Source organism: Mesoplodon bidens (assembly GCF_964165515.1).
Source record: "Mesoplodon bidens genome assembly, chromosome: 13".
NCBI lineage: Eukaryota > Metazoa > Chordata > Mammalia > Artiodactyla > Ziphiidae > Mesoplodon > Mesoplodon bidens.
Window position 1 is genome coordinate 40,152,771 of NC_138169.1, and position 22,175 is coordinate 40,174,945.

Genomic DNA, 22,175 nt, shown 5'->3' on the forward strand with positions numbered 1-22,175 from the left:
GACATCATGATGAACAGATCTCCAGTTTAATTCCAGATTGACCTTCATTGAGGTCCATGTAGCATTTTATAAAATGTGTCTTACCCTGTGTTCTGTGGGTGACAGCAAGGACCCCATGGGCCTGCCCCTGAGATGCTTCCAGAGGTTGGAGAGAGACCACTGGAAGTGAGTAGGAGGCACCCTCTCCAGGTGCCGTGATACTGTTCTCCAAAAGGCCCCAACAGTGGGGATGCTCCAGGGGCAGGACAGACTCCCCGGATGGACCTGGAATGGACGAGCCCAAGGCAACAGGGTTGGAAATTGCCACTCAGGAATCAGCCTGGCACACAGGTTACAAGGTGGGCAAGTTAGAGCAATTGTTTGGTCCAGTGAGTGAAGATCAAGAAGACAGGATGAAATCAAGGAGACTCCTTACTGGGGCACCTGGACAGATTGGTGAGAAGCCAGAGACGGAGATAATCCCTTGGACACAATGTTTGACAAGGGCCCTTAATCACCAAGCAGATAGCACCTGCCAGCCCTGTGCTTGGCCCTTAAAGCCCATGTTCTTATTTTACCCTTAACAAACAAACTGTAAAATTAGGTATCATGCTCCCATTTCAGAGATGAGGAAACTGAGGCTCTGAAAGTTGAGTTTACTTGCCCCAGCCATGAAGTGGCAAAGGCAGGGGATTTCATATCCAGGTCTATCTGATCCCCAATCCCAACCAACTGTGTTGCCTCGAGCTCGGGTCAAAACAGAGAAGCTAAGAAAGTGGAGAGGCCAGAGCCAGGCTGATGTCAGATGTCGCTCTGGACCTGCTGCACTCATGCATGGCCTCTCCGATGAGGTGGGGCCTTCTCCCCACCCCACCCAGCAGCCGCCAGCCCTTCCATGCAGCGGGGAGAAGGGATCCAGAGCTGCAAAGTCCAGACCTCCATCCTCTCAGCTATGAGCAGCCTTCATAGCTGATGTGGGACACCGTCCTGAGCCCTGGTAGAATGTGGGCTGTGGGGGAAATGTGCTTCTGCAACAGGTGAGCTAAGAGGCTTTCTGAAGTAAGCAGAAGATCACAGTGAGGGTAACACGGCCAGGGTGGGAGTCCACCAACGTTCGACCCATCAGTTTCTCATTGCGCGCGTATGGCTTTTCCACGGTGTGTCCCAATGAACACAAATTCTCTTTGCCCCTCTGCTCTGCGTGTTCCTTGGCTGCTGTTCCTCCTGTGTGTGGCTAGGAAATGCACATTTGTTTTGCTCTAAAGCTAAGCCAAGTATACCTCGGGCAGGCCATCCACTGGCAGGGAAACTCACATCACACAGTGGAGCCAAAGAATGGCTTAGGGATTGTGAGTTGTTTGAGACTATTCGCGCCTCAGCCCCCAGTCATCACATGCAGGACTCAGGCATTTGTCAGAGGTTCAGAGAGGCACTTTCATGGTCATTAGCTGCTACTCTAGACCACAAGGTTCAGAAGGGCAGGAACGGTATCCATCGCCGTATCCCTCGGCGCCCAGCACAGTGCCTGGCACATGGAATTTACCCAATATTGGTTGAGTTGAATGAACCATCACAAAACAATCACCACGCTGGGCGGGTTGTTCTCTGCAGCTCTCAATTCTCTCCTCGGGTCCCACTCAGGTTCCACCCTGCAGACCACACCACCCAGGTCCCCTTGCCCTCCAGCTGCTGAAGAGGTTCTGACAAGGAGAGACGCTGAGGGAGAGGGAGAGCAGGAGGAAAACCAGGTCCAGGGATGTGTTCCACAGTCAGCCCCCACCCCACCCAAAGGACCCTGCTCATCCCCGGGTCTCACCACCGCTTCCTGGTCCCTTAACCTGTCCACGCCTCCATAAATAGTTTCCTCACTGAACTCACTTCACTTGGCACTGCTGGTGCCAAGCCCGCCTGACACAGCCAGCTGGCAGAGTAGAGGGCAGGGTGTCCCATCAAGGATGGCCTATCCAGGGCTGCCTGTACTTCCAAAGCATTCTGGAAAGCAGGAGGACATGGATGGGAAAGCTCAAGATCACATAGCCCTTAAAAAAAGGCGGTTTGGCTACAGTGAACCTGACCTTGAACAGCCCTCCTCAGGGCACTGGTGGTATCCAGTCCCCCTCTACCAACTGGGCTTTCCCTGGGACCTCGGATTCTTGGTGGTTTTCTAATGAGGGGTTTCTGAACAGGAGCTCATCATAAAGGCTGACCAGAAAGAAAATTCGGGGGTCCAGAGGGGAGGCTGATGGGATCTCTGCCGGAACCACTCACTCTCTATATTTTTTTACTGACTTAAGAAAAAGGAAGCAGATCCCCTTTGAGGCATATCTGGAAGTCCCTGGGGAAAACTACAGACTGTGTTATGAGATTCTAAACCAGGTACAATTTTTTCCTAAGGCAGCTGCCTTCTCCCATGAAACCAATTTTCATTTTTATTTGCAAACTATAAACAAGACACAAATGGAATAGATTCCTTTCCCCTCTCCTTATGTATTGGAGAGAGGTGCGGAAGCAGTTTTCAAGGGGAGACTGCAGGCAAGAGATTTATCTGGGAAGAGCATTCAGCCAGAAGCAGGAGGGCCCAGAACGGGAAGGATGATTTTCAGTAGCAGCCCATGGGGAGCCCAGAGGCAGTGACCCTGGGAGAGCTGGGCAAAGAAAGGAAGGAGAGGGGTTCAGGGCCGGCAGACCGGGTGACCTCAAGCCAGCCACTGAAGGGTGCTGGCCTCCTAAGGGGGTCTTAATACCTCCCATCAGAGGGGTTCTGGAGGATCAAGTGAGATGCTACAGTAGACACCTGTAGGTGTTCCACAAATGGACATCATTATTTTTATAACTGAACTTCACTGAGTTAGCAAAGAATATAAATAAAAAATCCTGCTCTATAGAGGAGGCTATTGGAGCACAGATATGGCATCTAGGACCAGATGGGGAAGGTACAGTAACTCACTTGGATTCCCAGGGTCTAGGCGACCCAGGGTCTCCATGGAGTGCACAGCTGTGCAGCTGTGAGGAGGTGCTGGGAGGCAGGCTGGACTTCAGCTGTAACTTCACCCACCAAGTTGTGTCCATGGCACAAGCCTGGAGGAAAGGACACCTTTCTGACTGCTGTGCTCACAAGATGACCTTCTGCCAGGCAGCTGGAGAAAGGTAGGTCTGCCCCTGATCCTTCAGAGGAGCTGGGTGGTAGGAGGGCAGGGAACAGAGGGTAGGGGTAGAGGGAATGCCGGGACCCCTACGAGCCTAATGAGATGAGCCCCGTCCCATGGGGCAGCTGGCTGCTGGAGCCGTGTGGTGCAGCTGGGTGATGTGACCCCTCAGAGGACCAGTAGGACACGTTATTTATGGTCAGGGGTGCAGAGGGTGAATGAGCTCCCTAGAGACCCAGAGGAAATGGAACGGCCTCTGTGCAGGCCAAGCAGGGGTGGTCAGGGCTGCCATGCAGAGAGGCAGCAAGGACCTAACTGCCTGGGCAACCGGCCAGGGAGGGAAGAGGGTGGTGGAGAGGCCAGAGCATGGTGGTTATGGAGGAGTGGTACAGGGTACAGTGGTACAGGCCCAGTGGTACAGGGCGCAGGGACCCAGCTCTTGAACCATCTTTACCTGGCGGAGGCTGGGCAGGTGGTCACCTCTTGGAAGGGGGTCAGTATAAGGAGTTTGGCGAGGCCTGTTAACACCTGGGAGTCCTACTTCACCTTGACTCCCAGACACTCTCCTGGGACCTCTCCCCCTTCCCTCACAAGGTCACTTTCCTGCAGGCTAAACTGGGGGAAAGACAAGGACACCAGGGGCCTGAAGCCAGCACTTTACCCACTGAGACAGGGGCACAGATGTTTCCAAGGAAGGGCCTTCGGCTCAATGAACCCCCGAAGCGGAGCCTACGTTGCACTTGGCCTCTAGGTCACTTTCGTCCAGAGTTCCAGGCCACCCACCAACTTGGGTTTAGTCAGACCAGACCAGCCCTGGGCTGCAGAGCTTGGAGTGAGAGGATGGGAAGGGCTGAGACCACCTGCCCTGGCCTCTGATGGACCCTAGACTTGAGGAGTTCAGATCTCAGGAGACTCGGAGAGATGACAAGGAAGTGTCCTTCTGCAGCGATCCTCCAAGTGCCCTGATTCCATTTCCTGCTCCCAGCCCATTTCTTTGGGTCCAGCTGGAAGTCTCCTGATTCCCATGGCATTTCACTCATTTACTCTCCGCCACCCAGCCCAAGGGAGTCCTTGTGGCTCCTTTCGTGTCCCCACTGCTGGGTAGACACTGGTGCTGGCTGTCCCTTGGCGACCCAGCACTTGGGAGAGGTGGCAGATGGGCTCTGGGTGCCTTGCTGCTCCAAATTACCCCCCAAGTGCTGCCCCCAGGAACTCGACAGGGAGATGATGAGGCCCCCGTGGCATCCAGGCTTTAGCGTAGTGAGCCCTGCTTTCCAGGGAGCCTGGAGTCGGGTTGCAGGGCTAAGGAATGAGTGGGAGGGGAGAACATGGCCTCAGCAAGCAGAGAAGGGTTTTTCTGAGAAGTGTAGTGGTGAACAGGAGGAAGGAGGAGGGTAGAAGCTCGAGGTTGAGAACCAGAACGTTCTACCCACCCTCAGCCTAGGTGAGGGAAGTGAAACCACCCCTTACTGCCCACCCACAGTCGCAAGATGGGGCTCTTCTATTATCTTCATTAGCATTTCTTTACTCTTGGCGGGACTGTCCTCCCAAGCAAATAGTGTTTGCTACGGAAACTGCCCCCAAGACAACTCTTCCGTGAAAAGCATCTCCAGTTTGTGCCTGAAGATTCTTTGAACCCCTCACCTTGCTGTCTCCACGCATCCTGGACTGTGGTATCGTGATCGTTACCTGATCCTAAACCCCCACACTGAGATACAGGACTCACTTCAAACCAAAATTCTGACCTTGTCTTCCTGGCTTTGAGATCCAAGCGTTGCTGGTCTCCCCTCCCTGACAGGGCAGCAGTGATGCCCTCGGCTTTGTCTTATCAGGAGGTGTGTTGGTCACACTTGGCGAGCCAGCTTATGACAGCGAGGTTAGAGAAAGAAGTCAAGTTCGACATTTTGCATTCTTGTTTTTTTGTTGTTTTGTTGAAAGACTTGAGGGTATGTCAAGCCAGCTGACAGGGAAAGTTCAAATAACCAAGAGAGGGCAGGTCAGTTTCCTGAGGAGGCAGGAGGGGTCGGAATCAAAATGAGCAGAGGCGAGGGAGTCATGTGAAGTTGGAGAGGAAGGACTTCTCAACTGGGGAAAGCAGGGGAGAGACGTGCCCGGGTGAGCAGGTTTGTCCGGATGAGATGGGGAAGGTGACAGCTCTCCTCTGACAGCTTCCATTTTCCCTTTAAGTGGCAGGGCCCACCCAAACGGGAAGGAGGAGGGCAAGAAGGGGGTGGGGCTTGAAGAGAGCGAAAACGTTTGGAATAGTTGTAGAGACAGGGAAAGTGAGCCAGCCTGAGAAATGATTGTTTCCATAGTGCAGGGAGCCATGTGAGGTTGGTGCTTTTGAACGTGTAGAGAACGTAATCTGCCCTGTTCTGTGACTTCCTGAAGGAACGAATGAATGCGCAAGGGCTTCTGGGTGACAGCATGTTCCACGTGCTAAGAGACCTTAAAGTCACTTTACCGGGCTTCCCTGGTGGCGCAGTGGTTGAGCGTCCGCCTGCCGATGCAGGCGACACGGGTTCGTGCCCCGGTCCGGGAGGATCCCACATGCCGCGGAGCTGCTGGGCCCGTGAGCCATGGCCGGTGAGCCTGCGCGTCCGGAGCCTGTGCTCCGCAACGGGAGAGGCCACAACAGTGAGAGGCCTGCATACCGCAAAAAAAAAAAAAAGATGTTAAAGTCACTTTACCTTGTTGTCACACTCCATTTGCTCGGACACCCCAAGTCCCCTGCCACAAAAAGCCACTGCTAGGGAGAGTCCCAGATGATGATAAGGGTCAACAATAACACTTATGGCTTATGATGTGCTGGGTGCTGGGCTAAGCACCATACATTCATAAATGGTCTGCGTGTGGTGCACGTACATATACATATGTACATACATGTGTGGTGAATGTGTGTTTACACATGCATATCATATAGACATATATAACTTTTTCCTGTGTAAGTCTGCAAACCTACAAGGGTTTAGATTCTAGATTACCTTTCCCACTGTAAAGAACTGGGGCTCCGTGGGGTTCCTCAACTCCAGCCCAGAACCCCCTGCCCAATAGAGGCAGCCATGCACCCCCCTGACCAAGGGGGCTGGGAAAGACCACGCAGGAAAGTCAAGTAGAGAAGTCTCAATAATGAAGAATCAGCTTCAGAATGAAAGTAAAGAATGAAAATAAACTCCTTGCCTGAGGACAAGGTGGAATTTACTGTCTGGTGCTCCTGCTGGGGGCGAAGTTGATGGAAGGCAACCTGAGAGTCCCCGGGAGTGAGACACTGAAAAACAAGCCGCCAGCCCTTGCCCCTCCTGGCCCTTTCCCTTCCCCTCTCCCTCTTCCCCCACTGCCTTGGGTCTCCTCAGGCCCTCAGGCCTCTTGAGGCCGCCTCCTCACCTCAAGGACCGCCTCTGCCCCTGCCCACGGGCCCCCAGGTGCTGTCCCCAGGGTGCCAAAGGGCCAAAGCAGCACTGTGCTCTCAAGGAAGTGAGAAAGAACCCTCTATCTCCCTCTCAGGGTCACCTTTGACCCCACGGCTCACAGCCCCCAGGGTCCTGTAGAACACATCTTTGATTTATGCCCGGGGTAGCTCTCTCACCTCAGGCCTTGAAAACATGAGTCCCTGAGGCAGGTGTGAGCAAGTGTGTGAGTGTGTGAAAGAGTATGTGTGTGAGTGTGTGTGTGTGTGTGTGAGGCCGTGTAAGCTGCACGGAGGAGCAGCAGAGGGTGGAAACTTAAATATTCTGCATTTTCCCCATCATCTCCTTTACCTCATTGACTCATACAAACAAGCTGCCTACAGACCTCAGGCTCCACCGGGGTGTTCCGACCCCACTGGGCTGGTCTGATTCCAACCCATCTCAAGCCAGGGCTTCTGCTATTGAGGCTCAGCTTACTTGTGGAGCTTTTGACCTAAAACTGGGCAGGCCCCTTGGGGCTGCTCAAGGAATGTGGACCCTGCCCTCTGGGGGTCGGTTAGACAAACCTGAGGCTCACAGTGACCTCGATGCTCCCCATCCAACTGGAGCGAGCGCAGCCAGGGGTGCGGAGTGGGTGGTGAGAACAGCTGGGCCCAAAAGGCGGAAAGGAAAATGCAGGGCGGGGCATCCTCACAGCCCCTGTTCAGTGTGGTCAGGAAGAGTGATTTGTGTGGGTTTTTTTCTTTATTTAATTTTTTTGTGTGTGGTACGCGGGCCTCTCACTGTTGTGGCCTCTCCCGTTGCAGAGCACAGGCTCCGGATGCGCAGGCTCAGCAGCCATGGCTCACGGGCCCAGCCGCTCCGCGGCATGTGGGATCTTCCCAGACCGGGGCACGAACCCGTGTCCCCTGCATCGGCAGGTGGACTCTCAACCACTGCAAAACCAGGGAAGCCCCCGATTTGTGTGTTTTGTTTGGGGATTTGATGGGGACAGGGACACCCCAAGGCCAAGGTCTTGTAACCCGACACTTGCAGGTCAAAGGAAGGGGGATGGGAATTAAAGAAAGTCCATAGCCCTGGTGGGCTGCTTTTCAGATGTCTGGAAACAAAACTTTTGGTAAGAATAAAGGGCTGAGGTACTTCCCTAGTGGTGCAGCGGTGAAGACTCCATGCTCCCAGTGCAGGGGCCCCGGGGTCCATCTCTGGTCAGGGAACTAGATCCCACATGTATGCTGCAACTAAGAGTTCGCATGCTGCAACTAAGGAGCCCAAGTGCCGCAACTAACACCCGGCGCAACCAAAAAAAAAAAAAGAATAAAGGGCTGAGAGGCACAAAAAGACAAATACTAGTTGGCCCAAAAGTTCATTCGGATGTTACAGGAAAACCCGAACAAACTTTTTGGCCAATGAAATATATGATTCCACTCAAATGACGTACCTAGAATAGGCAAATCCATAAACACAGCACCTAGAATAGAGGTTACCAGGGGCTGGGGGCTGGGACGCTGGGGAATAGAGGGAATGGGGAGTTATTATTTAATGGGTACTGAATCTCTATTTGAGATTTTTTAAAGTTCTGCAAATGGACAGTGGTGATGGTTGTACAACACTGTTAATGTACTTAATGTTACTGAATTGTACACTTAAAAATGGTTAAAAATGATAAATTTTACCTTATGCATCTTTTACCACAATTTTAAAAATTAGAAAAAGAGTAAAGGGCTGAGGGGGCAAGAGAAGCTGTGGAGAGGACAGGAGGCCCGGGCAGGGTAGAGCCCCGGACTGAGGAGGAGAACGTTCGAGGGGTGACTTTGACTCCGGCACAGAGTGCGCTCCACCGCTGACACTGCAGAATTCTTCAGGTGCTATGAATAGCTCAGTCCCAGCACCTTCACTTGAAGGGATTTGGAATACAGGACTTGGCTGTTCCCTAGCTGGCACATCCCATGAGGGCAGCCCCGTAACTAGCCGGTCCCTTCCTGCCCAGTGCCCCATCCTCCCTCCCTTCTCTGTTGCAGCCTGGTGCCTGCGGGACCCACACAGTCAGCTGCAGCTCTAGTCCCTCCTTTCCGGCAGTGGCAGCCAAAGACACAGGGCTGTCCCTCACTACCGCTACGGGAATCGTAACACCGTGCAGGACCCACGGTGCTCAAGACAGGGGGAGTCTTTCAAAAGGTCCTGCTCTGCTTTTCTTCCCTTTTCTTCTCCTCTGTACCAATAGGCTTTTTTTTTTTTTTTTTTCTTTTTTTGCAGTACGCGGGCCTCTCACTGCTGTGGCCTCTCCTGTTGCAGAGCACAGGCTCTGGACGCGCAGGCTCAGTGGCCATGGTTCATGGGCCCAGCTGCTCCACGGCATGTGGGATCCTCCCGGACTGGGGCACGAACCCATGTCCCCTGCATTGGCAGGCGGACTCTCAACCACTGCGCCACCAGGGGAGCCCCCGATAAGCTATTGACACAATATTGCTGCAAATCAAATCACCCCAAATTATAGTGGAGTAAACTAACAAATATTTATTATTTCCCATGAGCCTTGGGGTCGGCTGGCATGAGTCTACTTCATCCAATCTTGACCCGGCTTGTTTACGTGACTGCAGTCAGCTGAGAGCATCTGGTCTAGGACGGCCTTAGCTGGGAGGACTTAGTTCTGTTCCACGTGGTCTCTTATCCTCCAGTAGGCTAGTCTGAGCTTGTTCTCATGATGGAAGCAGTCAAAGAAAACGTGTATCAGGTAGAGTTAAACAGGCAAGGAAAAGTTTATTCAAGACTACTGCAATAGGGGTCAAGACGATTGGAATAGGAGATAAAAATTGAATGCAACTCTGAACACAACAGAAGCAGCTGGGGGGGGGGTGATTTATAGCCAATGGGCAGGGTGAGAGAGTCAGTGGATGGAAAAATACCAAGAGGAACTTGGTTAGGTACCAAGTGGAGGGAGGGGGCATTCTTGCTAAACTGGCTTGGCAGGATTCTTGCTGAACTGGTCAAGAAGAGGGCTCAGAGAAGTCTAAGAACACAAGTGGAAGTGTCCGAGACTTCTCAAGGTCTTAACCCAAAATTGGCAGTGTCACTTTCACTGCATTTATCAGCCAGAGAGAGTCACAAGGCTAGCTCAGACCCAAGCAGTGGGGAAATGGCTCCATCACATTGCAAATGGCCTGGGCACTGGGAAGGGTGGAACATTGGGGCCATCTCTGCTGCTCTCTTCATGGGAAGGCCCTCTTCTATAACCAGGACCATCAGATAGAATGTAAAGCCCCCCATGCTCCGTGTGTCCTGACTTAGATGATCACCAAGCTGAGCATGGAAGGCTTACCTGCACTCAAACGGACAGACTAGGAGATGCCAGAATTGGAACCCAGGCAACCCAGGGACTTGTGTACCGATAAGGTTCTCAAGACCAAAAGAAGTCAAAGAGAATAAGATGGGAACCTGATAAATACAATGTGCGTATGTCAGAGACTTGCTCTTAGGACAAAGCAAAAGTCTGGTCATCAGAAGTAAATGGAGCATCACACTGGGCCTAGAACTAGGATTTTGTAGAAAATGTGCTCTTAATACTAATAAGGGCTACCATTCCTTGGACATCCAACAAATGCTAAATGCTATACATTTATTTGTGTTTCATCTTTAATACAGCCCTGGTATTATAACCTCCTTTTTTTTATCATTAATGAAATTAAGACTCAGAGTCCAAGACCACAGAGCTGGTAAGTGTAGAGGATTTGAAATCTGTTCAGATCAACACTCAGTGACCACTTTTATGTGCAGCTCTGTGCAAGGCACCAGGAAAACAAAGACAAACAGACATGGACCCTGCCTTTAAGGAGCTCACAATGTAGGGCGAGGGCAGACAAGCAGAGAGGTCATTTCTATGCTGTGAGACAACTGTGTGTATAAAGGGTCCAGAGGAGGGTCCAGACCCAATCAAGTCTGTCTCGTGCCAAATTATTAGTACATGTCTTCCCCACGGCACCATCCTGGCTCCTTGGAGGCTTTTTCCATTAGGGTTGCCATCGGGGGCTAGTAACAGAGACTAGAAATAACAAAGGAGAATTTTTTATTTTCCCTCACTTAAAATGGTTGGAGGTGGGCAGCCCTCAGGTGGCATGGTGGCCCCTTTATCTCATCAGAGACCCAGGCTCCTTCTAGCTTCTGTTCCACTATCCTAAGGCCACAACTTCCAAGTTCAAGGTTGTCTCAAGGCCCAAGATAGATGCTAGAACTCTAGCTATCATGTCCTCAACCCAGGCAAGAAGCAGAAGGAAGGCAGAAGATTTACCTATCTGAGCTCTTTTAAGCAACTGTCCCCAAAGTCTCACCCACCAACTTCTGCTTACATCTCCTTGGTTGGAACCTACTCATATAAGCTGCATGGTTACAAGAGAGGCTGGGAATGTATCTGTTAGCTTTATACACAGTCACTCAAATAAATCTAATTTCTCCACGCCATAAAGATATGTTGGAGTCCTCACCCCCAGTACCTCAGTGACCTTATGTGGAGATAAGGTCTTTGCAGTGGTAATCAAGTTAAAATCAGGTCATTAGGGTGGGTCCTCATCCAATATGTCCTTATAAAAATGGGGAATTTGCATGGAGAGGAGACCATGGGAAGAGATAGAGGGAGAGAGGCCAGGAACAGAGCCACACCTCTCAGCCGTCAGAAGGAACCAACCCCACTGACACCTTGATCTTGGACTTCCAGCCTCCAGAACTGTGAGACAAGACATTTCTGCTGTTTAAGCCATTCAGTCTGTGGTACTTTGTTACCAGAACCCTAGCAAACAAATACACTAAGGAAGAGGAAATGTATAAGGGGTTAGCAATTAGCCATCTGGATCCTAAGCTCGTCTGGGTCCTGGAGACAGGCTCGGAGCCCCAGAACTCCTGGGGCAGCTGGGGCCAAGCTGAGCCGTAGCCTGCAGGACAGACAAACGGACATGGCTGGGAGGGGTGGGTGGTGGGCAGCCGAGGGGGCAGCCACGGACCCTCCGTCATAGAATCCGTTCCCCATGCGCAGAGGTGAGGTTACGAATTGCCTCCACCGTGAGGCCAAGGCTGGGGCTGGGGCTGGAGACAGTCAAAATAGTAGCTTTAAAACGAAACATTGAAGAGGCAAAAGAATTTTCTGTAAGTTGCTTATCATTGGTCAGAATGCTGTTCTGCTGAATTACATTATGCAGCATAAACCTTAGGTGCTGTTAGGAAGTAGAGAACTGCCTTTCTCCCCTAGGACTTCTAAGGAATTGCTACAAGTGATTTTTTTTTTTTTTTTTTTGCGGTACACGGACCTCTCACTGTCATGGCCTCTTCCGTTGCGGAGCACAGGCTCTGGACGCGCAGGCTCAGCAGCCATGGCTCACGGGCCCAGCCGCTCCGCGGCACGTAGGATTCTCCCAGACCGGGGCACAAACCCACGTCCCCTGCACTGGCAGGTGGACTCTCAACCACTGCGCCACCAGGGAAGCCCCAAGTGATCATTTTTAAATGCTGCATATATCTTCTTGATTTTCTACATTTCTGTTAAACTCAGCTATAGTTAATGCCAGAATCTCCTACTATGAGTAAATATTTGGATGTATTATTTAAATCTACTGAAAAGAAACTTGTACTTCTTGGGGGGATTAGGAGATGTGAAGAATATACATTCACTTTTAAGTTATTGAAAATATGTGCAATGTTCTAAATAATAGCAAATATTAGTTGGAGGTAATGTTCATGGTTTGGTTATTCAGCTTAACTTTGAACTGTAGCTTATTTTACACATGCTGTTGATATACATTTTTTCTGATTGTTTTCTATGGTTTCAAAATTCTCACGGCAGTGCCCTTGGTTGCCCTCCTGGTCCACGTCCTCTGTCACCTGTGGGCGTGAGTCTGTTCTGTCGAGGGCGAACCTGCAAACCCACCACGTCTGTTCTCTCCTTTCTCCCGGGAGAGAGTGTTTTACTTAGAGAACGTGTGATGAGTAGTCGACACACACACACACACAAATAGAATGACGGGTTTGACTCCATTGTACCTTCAAGACCCCTGGAGAGACAAGGACAGATCTGGGAGCTTTTTAAAGTGGTACCAGCGGCTGGATACTGGTGGCCGGGCCTCCTCTCCCCTGTCCAGCTTCACCACCAACGGGGGACCCAGGCCCTTTATTCCCCAGAGGACAGCCAACACCAGGCTGTCCTGTGTAACAGACTTTACTGAAGCCCTGAGGATCATAAAGAGCGTTGACTAAAAAATAAACCTTAACTGTGGCCACCAGGCTCTGGAAGAGTATGGCCCACCCCCACCTACTGCCGCTCTCTGGAGTTCCCTCACGCACCTCCAGGTGCTGGGGGTCCCTTCTTCCCACCCCCAGTTTTTCCATGCTCCATGTTCAGGATCCCACCTCACCCCTCATCCCACCCCCAGGCAGTGGCATGGCTGCTGGGGAAGGCAGCCTTTGGTAGAAGGACATGAACTGCTCAAAAACCTGAGTCCAACACAAAAGGCCACATACTGCATGATCCCTGTTCATAGGAAATCTCCAGAACAGGCACATGTGTAGAGATAGAAAATGGATTGCCTGGGTCAGTGGGAGTGGTGGTGGTGGGGGAATGAGTGACAGCGGGTACAGGGTTTCTTTTGGGGGTGACGGAAATGTTCTCAAATTAGATAGTGGCGATGGTTGCAGAATTCTGTGAATATACTAAAAGCCACCGAACTGTACACTTTAAACGGGTGCATTTTAGGGACTTCCCTGGCAGTCCAGTGGTTAAGACTTTGCCTTCCAATGCAGGGGCTGCAGGTTGGATCCCAGGTGGAGGAGCTAAGATCCCACATGCCTCACACCCAAAAACCAAAACGTAAACCAGAAGCATATTGTAACAAATTCAATAAAGACTTAAAAAAAAAAAAAGAAACCCAACACCTTAAACAAAACGGTACATTTTAGGGTATGTAAATTATATCTTAATAAAACTGTTATTTTTTTAAAAAATATCAGTCTGCAGGTCTTCTTGTCGACTCAGGGCCTCCCTGAGAATAGGGAGGGTGTATTTTTGGTACTCGACAGTCACATAGAGGGTCGCCTGAGCTGCTCCGCCAGGACAAGGGACAACTTGCAGCTTTCTCCGTGCGAAGCAGACCCTGCCCACAGCCTCCCCTGTGTGAAGAGCTGGGCCTCCCCTCCAGCAGCGGCCAGATCTGCGGGAGAGTAGGTGTGTGATGAATGAAGGGAAGAGGAGATAAATGAAGGAATGATTGCTATCACTTGCCGTGGCGGTGAGAGAGCCTGGACAGAACCTAGGGGTATATCTCCCACTTAGAGCCCTTTTCGCTAAACAGCTACTCTTAATGCGTCCTGCAAATCCACTGGCCAGGGAATGGTGCCTGGATTAAATCCCCACGTTTCCAAGGGCTCCACTGCTCTCCCAGAGGCTCAGAGTGATGGGTGTGAAGACAAACAGGCACAGAGGCCTTGTGTTCGCCCGCCCGTGGGCCTCTTCACACAGCGAGAAGGAAATAAATGACTCAAATGTTCCTTTTGGCTCAGGCAGTTGTTTAAATGGGATTCCACCCTCAGCGGCCAAGGGAGGGGAGCTGGGGGGTGGAGCGGGGCGCGGTTCCTTTAGACCCCTCCCCGGTTGGGCCTGGATGGAACTGGAGGAAGGTCTGTGTGCCAAGGTTTGCTTTTGCACAGGGCAAGCCTCTGCTGGCCAGGCCACCGAAAATCAGCTCACAGCAGGAGCAAAGGATCCCCCGTTCCACAAGGAGCACAGGATGTCTCAGTCTCCGAAACGTCTCCAGAACAGAGGGGGAGCCCCGTGTGAGCTCCAGGATGGGCTCAGCCTTCCCAGGGGTTTACTGCCCAGGTCAGAGGACCCGGGAGCTGCCAGGCAGACGGCCAGTGTGGGGTCCGAGTGGCCGACGCCCACGGGGGACAGCACTGCCCTGGACCTTGTACGAGGGCCACCGGTGGGGGGCTTGGCGCCTCTGGTTTGTTCAGAACCCAGTGGTCCGTGGTGGGGGTGACGCGGGCAGTGCCCACAGACAACGCATAACACAGCATGGGCCAGGGCAGAAAGGTCGTGAAAGCCATCTTGGAATCTTAGCTCAGGAGTGGTGAGCGTGGTGAGGTTTCCTGTCCGGTCAGGCTCTCGGAGGCGTCCTCTGTAAGTCCAGGGTTGTGAAGACGAGGTGACACAGCATGGGGGAGGCACCTGCACCCCATCTAGAGCATCACAGGTGCTCACGAACATAATTTCCCAGCCAGGCATTCAAAACACCCCTTGCCTGACCCAACCCACCTCCCGGCCTCTTGGGCCGTGCCTCGCCGGCGGTTACTCCCTGAGCGTGGCTGGAGCCCCCAGCTCCGGCTCTGCTCACTCGGGTCCCCTGTCACTTGCGTGGGGAGGGCAGACACCGTGGGAGCTGACAGGCAGGGCTGGGAGGTCACAAACGTCCCTCAAATCCTCATGCACCCTCCACCGAGCTGAGGGCCTCATGGATGTGACTTACCTTCTCCGTGTCTGCCTTCTCCTCTGCAAAACGAGGCCAATGGCAATTCCTCCGCCAAAGGCTCCTTGTGAGGATTAGCTGAGACGTCTCAGGAGTGAAGCCCTTTGGGCAACACTCTGCACGGCCCACAGTAATTCTCGGTGATGGGCTTCGCAGCTGGGACTTCTCCCTCCCGGCATCTCTCCAGGTTCCTACCAGGTGCGTCATGCCCTTGAAATGGACCATGAGATCCATGTTCAAGTCTGCGCATCTCCACCACACCAGCCTGAGAGTGACCCCGAGACAGGGCCGAGCCTTCTGTGGCCGCCATTGTCTGCACAAGGCCCAGTGACCTGGCCTCCACTCAGACCAGTGGGGGGCGGCAGCACATTCCACTGTGGGCACCCTTGACTTCACCCCATGTCCCCCAAAGAGGTTCTCACTCAGTTGTTCTTAACCTGGAATCCAACAGAGGCCCAATAGATGGACTTCAGGGAGAATAAATCCCCCAACTACATGCTTAATTGTGTGTGTGTGTGTGACTGCACATTTTACAAGAGAAATTCCTTACTTTTCATCAGATTTTCAGAAGAGTCTGTGTCTCCATCTGGGCTTTATTTTATTAAAAGCACTAAACTCTCTCTGAAATTCCATTATTTACTTGTTTATTGTCTGTCTCCTCCCCTAGAAAGTAAGCTTCAGGGGGACTCATCTTATTCATGGATATATCCACAAGCCCAAAACAGAGCCTGGCACACAGTGGGTTCTCGGTATTTTCTGAATGAATGAATGAGTGAATGAGGTTCTTTGACCCAAAGGCACAGATCCTGCCCTGTAACGGGGTTCTGGGAAAGCCCTGGACACTCAGCGGGGCCCCCTTCTCCAGGCAGCTTCAGGGTGGAAGGCAGCTGGAGCAGACTGGTTCTCCTGGAACAAGTCTATTCAGGGGAGGGTCTCAGAGTGCTCAGATTAGATCCACCTGAGACGAAGGGAATTCGAGGCTCTCTATCGTATAACAAGTTTTCCCAAAACTTAGTGGCTTCAAACAATTTTGCCGTATCTCATGATTTTGTGGTCAGGCACTCATGCAGGCTCTGATGCTTCTGCACCGCGTGGCATTGACTGAGATCACTTGATGGCACTCAGCTGGCAGATGGGCTGGTCCTAGAAGGTCCAGAGTAGCTCCCCTCACATGTATGGTGGCCTGGTGGGGTGGCGAGAAGGCTGGGTGCAGCAGCGACTGTCAACAGGGCTCCTGTACCTGGTCTCTCCAGCACAGCAGCCTCAGGGGAGTCAGACTTCTACAAGGCAGCTCGGGACTCCCAAAGGCTGTTCCAGAAGATCAAGGCAGGCGCTGCAAGGCTTTCAACCTGGCCTTGGAAGTCTGGGATCATTGCTTCTATCACCTCCTACTGGCAGCAAGCAAGGCAGAGCCAGACTGGATTCAAGAGAAAGAGACCGGAACTGCAAGGGGTGTATATACCATTGAGGTAAGTAGGGGTGGGGCACCCTCTCAGTACTCAACGGCCACACATGGCTGGTGGTTACCCTACGGGACAGGGCAGGGCTAGAGGGAGGAGTTGGGTGGACCTCCCTCTGCAGAGCTAAGTGGCCTGGATGCTGGAAGAAGTCTGGGCCTGTGTTTAAGATGCAAGAACTCACTCCCCAAGGATAACAACCTTTTCTGCAATACTCTCCTGTCGAGGCTGAAGAGAAGAGAAAGGCCAATTACCGAGAAAATATATGGTTTATTTTTCCTTATATCCATAGCAGATTAGTAATAATGCACAATCACACAGAACTTTGCTTCTCCTGACAGAAAGCGTATTCATTATTTGGACAAATTAAAAGACAAAACACCCTGGCTTTGACATGGGGCCAGCAAGGACATGACCCAGATAGGACATGACCAAATGGATCATTTCGGGTAAAAGGGAGCGCTAGGGTAACCTGACGATTCCCCACCAGGGGGGCCAGGGGCCCAGAGAGCCACAGAGAATGAGAGCAGTAATCTAGGCCAGTCCCTTGATTTACAGCCCTCTAGGCTCACCCTGAGTTCAGAGCTGAGCACGTGAACTTGGGCATAAAAGATGGTGGTAAAAGCTTGAAGAAAAAATCCCAAGAAGAAATAGAAGCTGAAGGAAACAGGATGGTATATTGAAGAAACATCTTATCCTTTGCCCCTTGCTAGTGTCAAAGTAAGAAAAGACCTGAGATTTTAAAAACAATGGGACTCTGGAATGAAGTTAAAAAAATCACACAAACAAAAACCAAAAAAAATCCTTGTTAGAGATTCTTTAAAAAGAAAAAAAAAGGTCTAAAACTCTGCAGCAGAAATTTTGTTTTTTGGTTTTTTGAGGTGCATTTATTTCTTTTATTGAAGTATAGTTGATTTACAATATTGTACTAACTTTCAGGTGTACAACATAGTGATTCAATATTTTTATAGACTATACTCCATTAAAAGTTACTACAAGATAACGGCTATAATTCCCTGTGCTGTACAGTATATCCTTGTTGCTCATCTTTTTTATATAGAGTAGTTTGTATCTCTTTTTTGCGGTACGTGGGCCTCTCACTGTTGTGGCCTCTCCCGTTGTGGAGCACAGGCTCCGGACGCACAGGCTCAGCGGCCATGGCTCACGGGCCCAGGCGCTCCGCGGCATGTGGGATCCTCCCAGACCGGGGCACGAACCCGTGCCCCTGCATCAGCAGGTGGACTCTCAACCACTGCGCCACCAGGGAAGCCCAGTAGTTTGTATCTCTTAATCCCATACCCCTAATTTGCCTCTTCCCTTCCCTCTCCTTTTTGGTAACCACTAGTTTGTTTTCTATATCTGTTTCTGTTTTGCAAATACATTCATTTGTATTATTTTTTAGATTCCACATATAAGTGATGTCGTACGGTATTTGTCTTTCTCTATCTGCTGCAGAAGTTTTTGAGGTCAGTCCTGCTGGAACAGGGGACGGGGTTTGTTAACTGTACATGGCTCTTTCTAGCCTTAGGAATCTCCATTTGCTCAAATGAGACTTGGAAAGACAGACATAAGATGACATTTGGACAGATACCACTTTCTGCAAAGAGAGAACTGGCCTCAGGTGTACGGACACGGTTTTGTGGGAGCAAAAGAACAAACAAAATTGTAAACCCAGATTTTCTATTTGATCCTTGGTAGAAGATTTGACATTTCAGGTTAGGAACAAAAAGCAAAGTGAAACTATATATGTATAAAGGTCACTGAACATGTTTACCTTAAATGACAAGCAGAGACCAGGAAAAGACAAGGAAATGAATTTAAGGTACTCAAGGTCCAAATATACTAATCCATTCCTATTTGTTTCATCTGTTTCTTTTTTCAACAACTTGGAGAAAAAACTGCAGGAAGAATGGCCTGACTGAGCTGACCTTAGTCTTCACAAGGCCAAGAATGGACAAGGCTTGTTTCCCAGATGCTGGAGGTGGTCCTTCATCACTAACGGGGTGTCCAACCCTGCAGGGCCTGGATCCTTCCTGGACAGGACTCCCTGGACTTCATTACCTTCTGTGTCTCAAAATGACCAAAACTGACAGCTGGCAGAGTATAATGCATTCAGAAAACCTATTATGAGCAGGAATATTTGGAGCTAGACATTATTTTCTTAAACCTTCATTGGGGTTCAGAATCAAATGACCATTTCATGCAAATTCATTTCTTTTGACTCCCATAAAGGCAAGGTTTAGAGTTTTCATCCTATTTTTAATCTGGCCTGAAAAATATATTTCAGTGTTCAATGATCTGAAACCTCCTCTGAGATATCAGGGAATTAAATGGATTATGAATATAACTGTGTGTGCGTTTACACATCTATGTTTTTGTTGTTTGTTTGTTTTTGCGGTACGTGGGCCTCTGCACTGTTGTGGTCTCTCCCGTAGCGGAGCACAGGCTCTGGACGCGCAGGCTCAGCGGCCATGGTTCACGGGCCCAGCCGCTCCGCGGCATGTGGGATCTTCACAGACCGGGGCACGAACCCGTGTCCCCTGCATCGGCAGGCGGACTCTCAACCACTGCCCCACCTGGGAAGCCCCTATATAACTATGTTTGTTTGGTGTTTCCTCCACCAGTGCTTATTAATCCTATTCCCTCTGGTAATCATTAGTACCAAGTTAACCCAATGGTAGGCAAAAAAGGGTGTATGGAATTCAACACAACACACAACCATAAAAAGGCTTCAGCACGCACTCTGGAGAAGTAGTGTCCTTGCTGGTGTCTTACTTGGCCCAGAACCCCCATTTACCTCCTCCACCCCCGCCCCCAGTGTTAGCCCCGCTCGAGGAATTCTCTCTGCGCCCCTAGGTGGGGGAGTATGAGTTCTAGGCAAGCCAGCCTGACAGCAAGGAAAGGGTGTCGGAGTCTCCAAGGATGTAAAATCACAAAACAAAACCAAAAAGGCAACGCAATACCTTGGGCCCACTAGCAGGCAGTGAACGCTTATCTGGGAAGGGTGTTTAGTAAGGAGGCTTGCGTGGCAATCAAGGTGGGCGGAGCCATCCCCATGCCGGTGAAATCCTGCATCTGTTTCTGCACATCTGGGCTCACAGCACAGTCAGCAGGACTTGGGGGAGCCTCTCGACACAGTCCACTCTCTGCAGCGGCCCAGAAACCCCAGAAAAAGTTCTCCTCGACATGGCGAGCAGCAGCGTCTCATCGTTCTTGCTTTCTTCTTTCTATCGCCAGGACAGGGAGCTCCAAAGCCCAGGGCGGTGTTCTCCACCTGCAGCCTGGGAGTCCACTTTCCCTGTGTTTAGGAGCCCTTCCGCTCTGAGAAAACCAGCAAGGCCTCTCCAAGGCCGCCGAGCAGGAGGCTGCAAGAAACAGCAAGAGGTCATCTTTCCCCTCCCCGGAGCCTGGGGGCTGTGGACACACGGAGTTGCCTGGTGCCCACATACCACAGGGCAAGGGATGCCCCCTCATCCCGCAGCTGAGCATCTTGTCCCCGCCCGCACTGCCCCGCTTTGAGGTCAGGCCCAGGGACTGCCCAGTCGTCCAGGGTAAGCCTCAGCTGTGCAGGGGGAGGGGAGTGGGCTGCAAGGTGGGCTGTGATACCTCCCCTTAGGGAAGAAGGTGATGTGTCCCAACCATCCTGACCAGGTGACAGTGACTGCCCTTCGTTAATACTCTCTGGCAGAAATGTTGGAGGAGGGCTTCCCACAGAGCCACCTGGTACTTTTTGCCATAGAGGGTTGATGAATATAAAATCATGCAGATATCCATAATCTTATCATTATTAAGCTGACAATCTCTGAATCCTTTTATTTCATTTAGACTAACAGAACACTTAAAAACAAAATACAAACGGGGAGGGGACCTCCCTAGTGGCGCAGTGGTTAAGACTCCACGCTCCCAATGCAGGGGCCCGTGTTCAATCCCTGATCAGGGAACTAGATCCCAGACGCATGCCGCAACTAAGAGTTCACATGCCACAACTAAGGAGCCCGACTGTGGCAACGAAGACCCAGCGCAACCTAAATAAATAAATAAATATTTTTTTAAAAGAATAATGAAGAAAATACAAATGGGGAATCATGAATTTCCCACCAGAGCAGAAAGATATATATGATCAGTGATTTGAAAATGAAAAAATAGCAGGAGAATGGAAGAGTGAGAGAAAGAGAAGAGCTGGATATTTCAACATGCCTAAAATGTAATACAATGAAAGGTCTGCACATTTCCTATTTTAAACTTCTCAGCAGACAACCTGGTGTCTGTCTGAATCCCCTGTCATTCTTCCCCAAAAGCACTTCTAAGGCCTGGGCTGGGCCATGAGTAAAGGATTTTGATGGGGTCCCTGAGGATGAAATGCTCTTGTCCAGAGGTGCCAACAACCCCACAATCCCACCTTCTTCTTCCTTTTTTCTCCCATTTACCCGCCCAGTATCCCACTCCTCCTATACACCCACTCCTCCTATACACCCACACACCACACTCTCACATTTGGGCTATTGCATCTCCATATTCGTAACATATATCTAAGGCACCAAATGTATGAAACACACTTAGGCTGTGCATATCCTGTTTCCAGTGAAAAATGTCACCTACGTGGGTGACTTCGACAAAAAGGTAACTTGTACCATGGACCATTTCCAGTATAGCAGTGAACTGAATAAGTGTGAGAATAGAAAAACAATAAGCTGAGTTCAAACTGTGCTCAGGTGTTTTTAGCTACGTAATCCTGCAAGTGTTATTCGGCTGTTTCCTCAGCTGCACCACAGGAGACAATCACATCTAATCATCTCTGTGAGGCTTAGAAGGACGTACTTGAAGCAGCTGACCCCCATGTGTGGCCGACAATGGGCAAGCAATGAAATTATTCTTTTCTCGACTGCTCTCCCAGAGTACGGATCCCTTTCTCAGCAGCCCTCACCACTGGCTGGCTTCCCCAACTCTGCTAGAAAACTCCTTGTGAAGGACGCATCTTGCTCTGCAAAGCCAGCTCTAGCCATGGGATTCAGGCAAGCATCTACGGGCATCTTGTGGCAGGTCCCGGGCACAAGGTTCTTCCCTCCTGGAGGAAGTCCTGTCTCATACTGACCTGACAGCTGCTTCTTACAACCTCAACTGTGAGTCTAAGTTCTGCTTTCTAGAGCAACAGAGAACAAATCTACGCCCCCATCACCCATCTGCCAACCCTACAGAGTGGGAAAATCCCCTAAACCCCCGCCATGTCCGCTCCCTGGTGATGTCAGGCCTCTCTCTCTGGGTGAGGGCAGAGAGGCGCTAGTCAAGTAGCCAGTCACTGGGGAGTGGGCTGGGAGGATGACCCCCGAGCCCGCTAACAAGGGGGAAAGCGAGGAGAGGGGCCCGAGGGAGATGTCTGCCTGACAGCTTAAGCTCCAAGTTGGAATGTACTTTCCTCTTTCCTACAGAAGTATTATAATAGTGACAATAAGTTGATGAATTCTCTTTAACGCATACTAAGCTCATAATAACGTAGCTGAAGTTTGTGTCTATATTACGAACCAAATAAATTTCTGAGGACTTTCCTAGATCTATATTCATCATTTATAGGATTGTTCCTGGGAGAAACTAGGGTCCAAGTTCCAAAAGACCGTACTGTGAAACATGACCCATTTGTGCTTGTCCCTGGTCTAGTTCAGGGACAGACCCGGATGCTGGTGGGTTCTATTG

The 22,175-nt window shown here is 50.8% G+C and overlaps 1 protein-coding gene across 1 annotated transcript in view; it reads right to left on the reverse strand.

Moving 5' to 3' along the window:
- Positions 1-17,715: 17,715 nt before the first annotated feature.
- TMEM241 (transmembrane protein 241) overlaps positions 17,716-22,175 on the reverse strand; it is a 108,325-nt gene continuing 103,865 nt past the window's right edge. Inside the window, exon 15 of the mRNA XM_081252077.1 lies at positions 17,716-19,852. Coding sequence (XP_081108203.1) covers positions 19,792-19,852 — 61 coding nt within the window. The 3' untranslated portion in view covers positions 17,716-19,791. The remainder of the gene's footprint in view (positions 19,853-22,175) is intronic.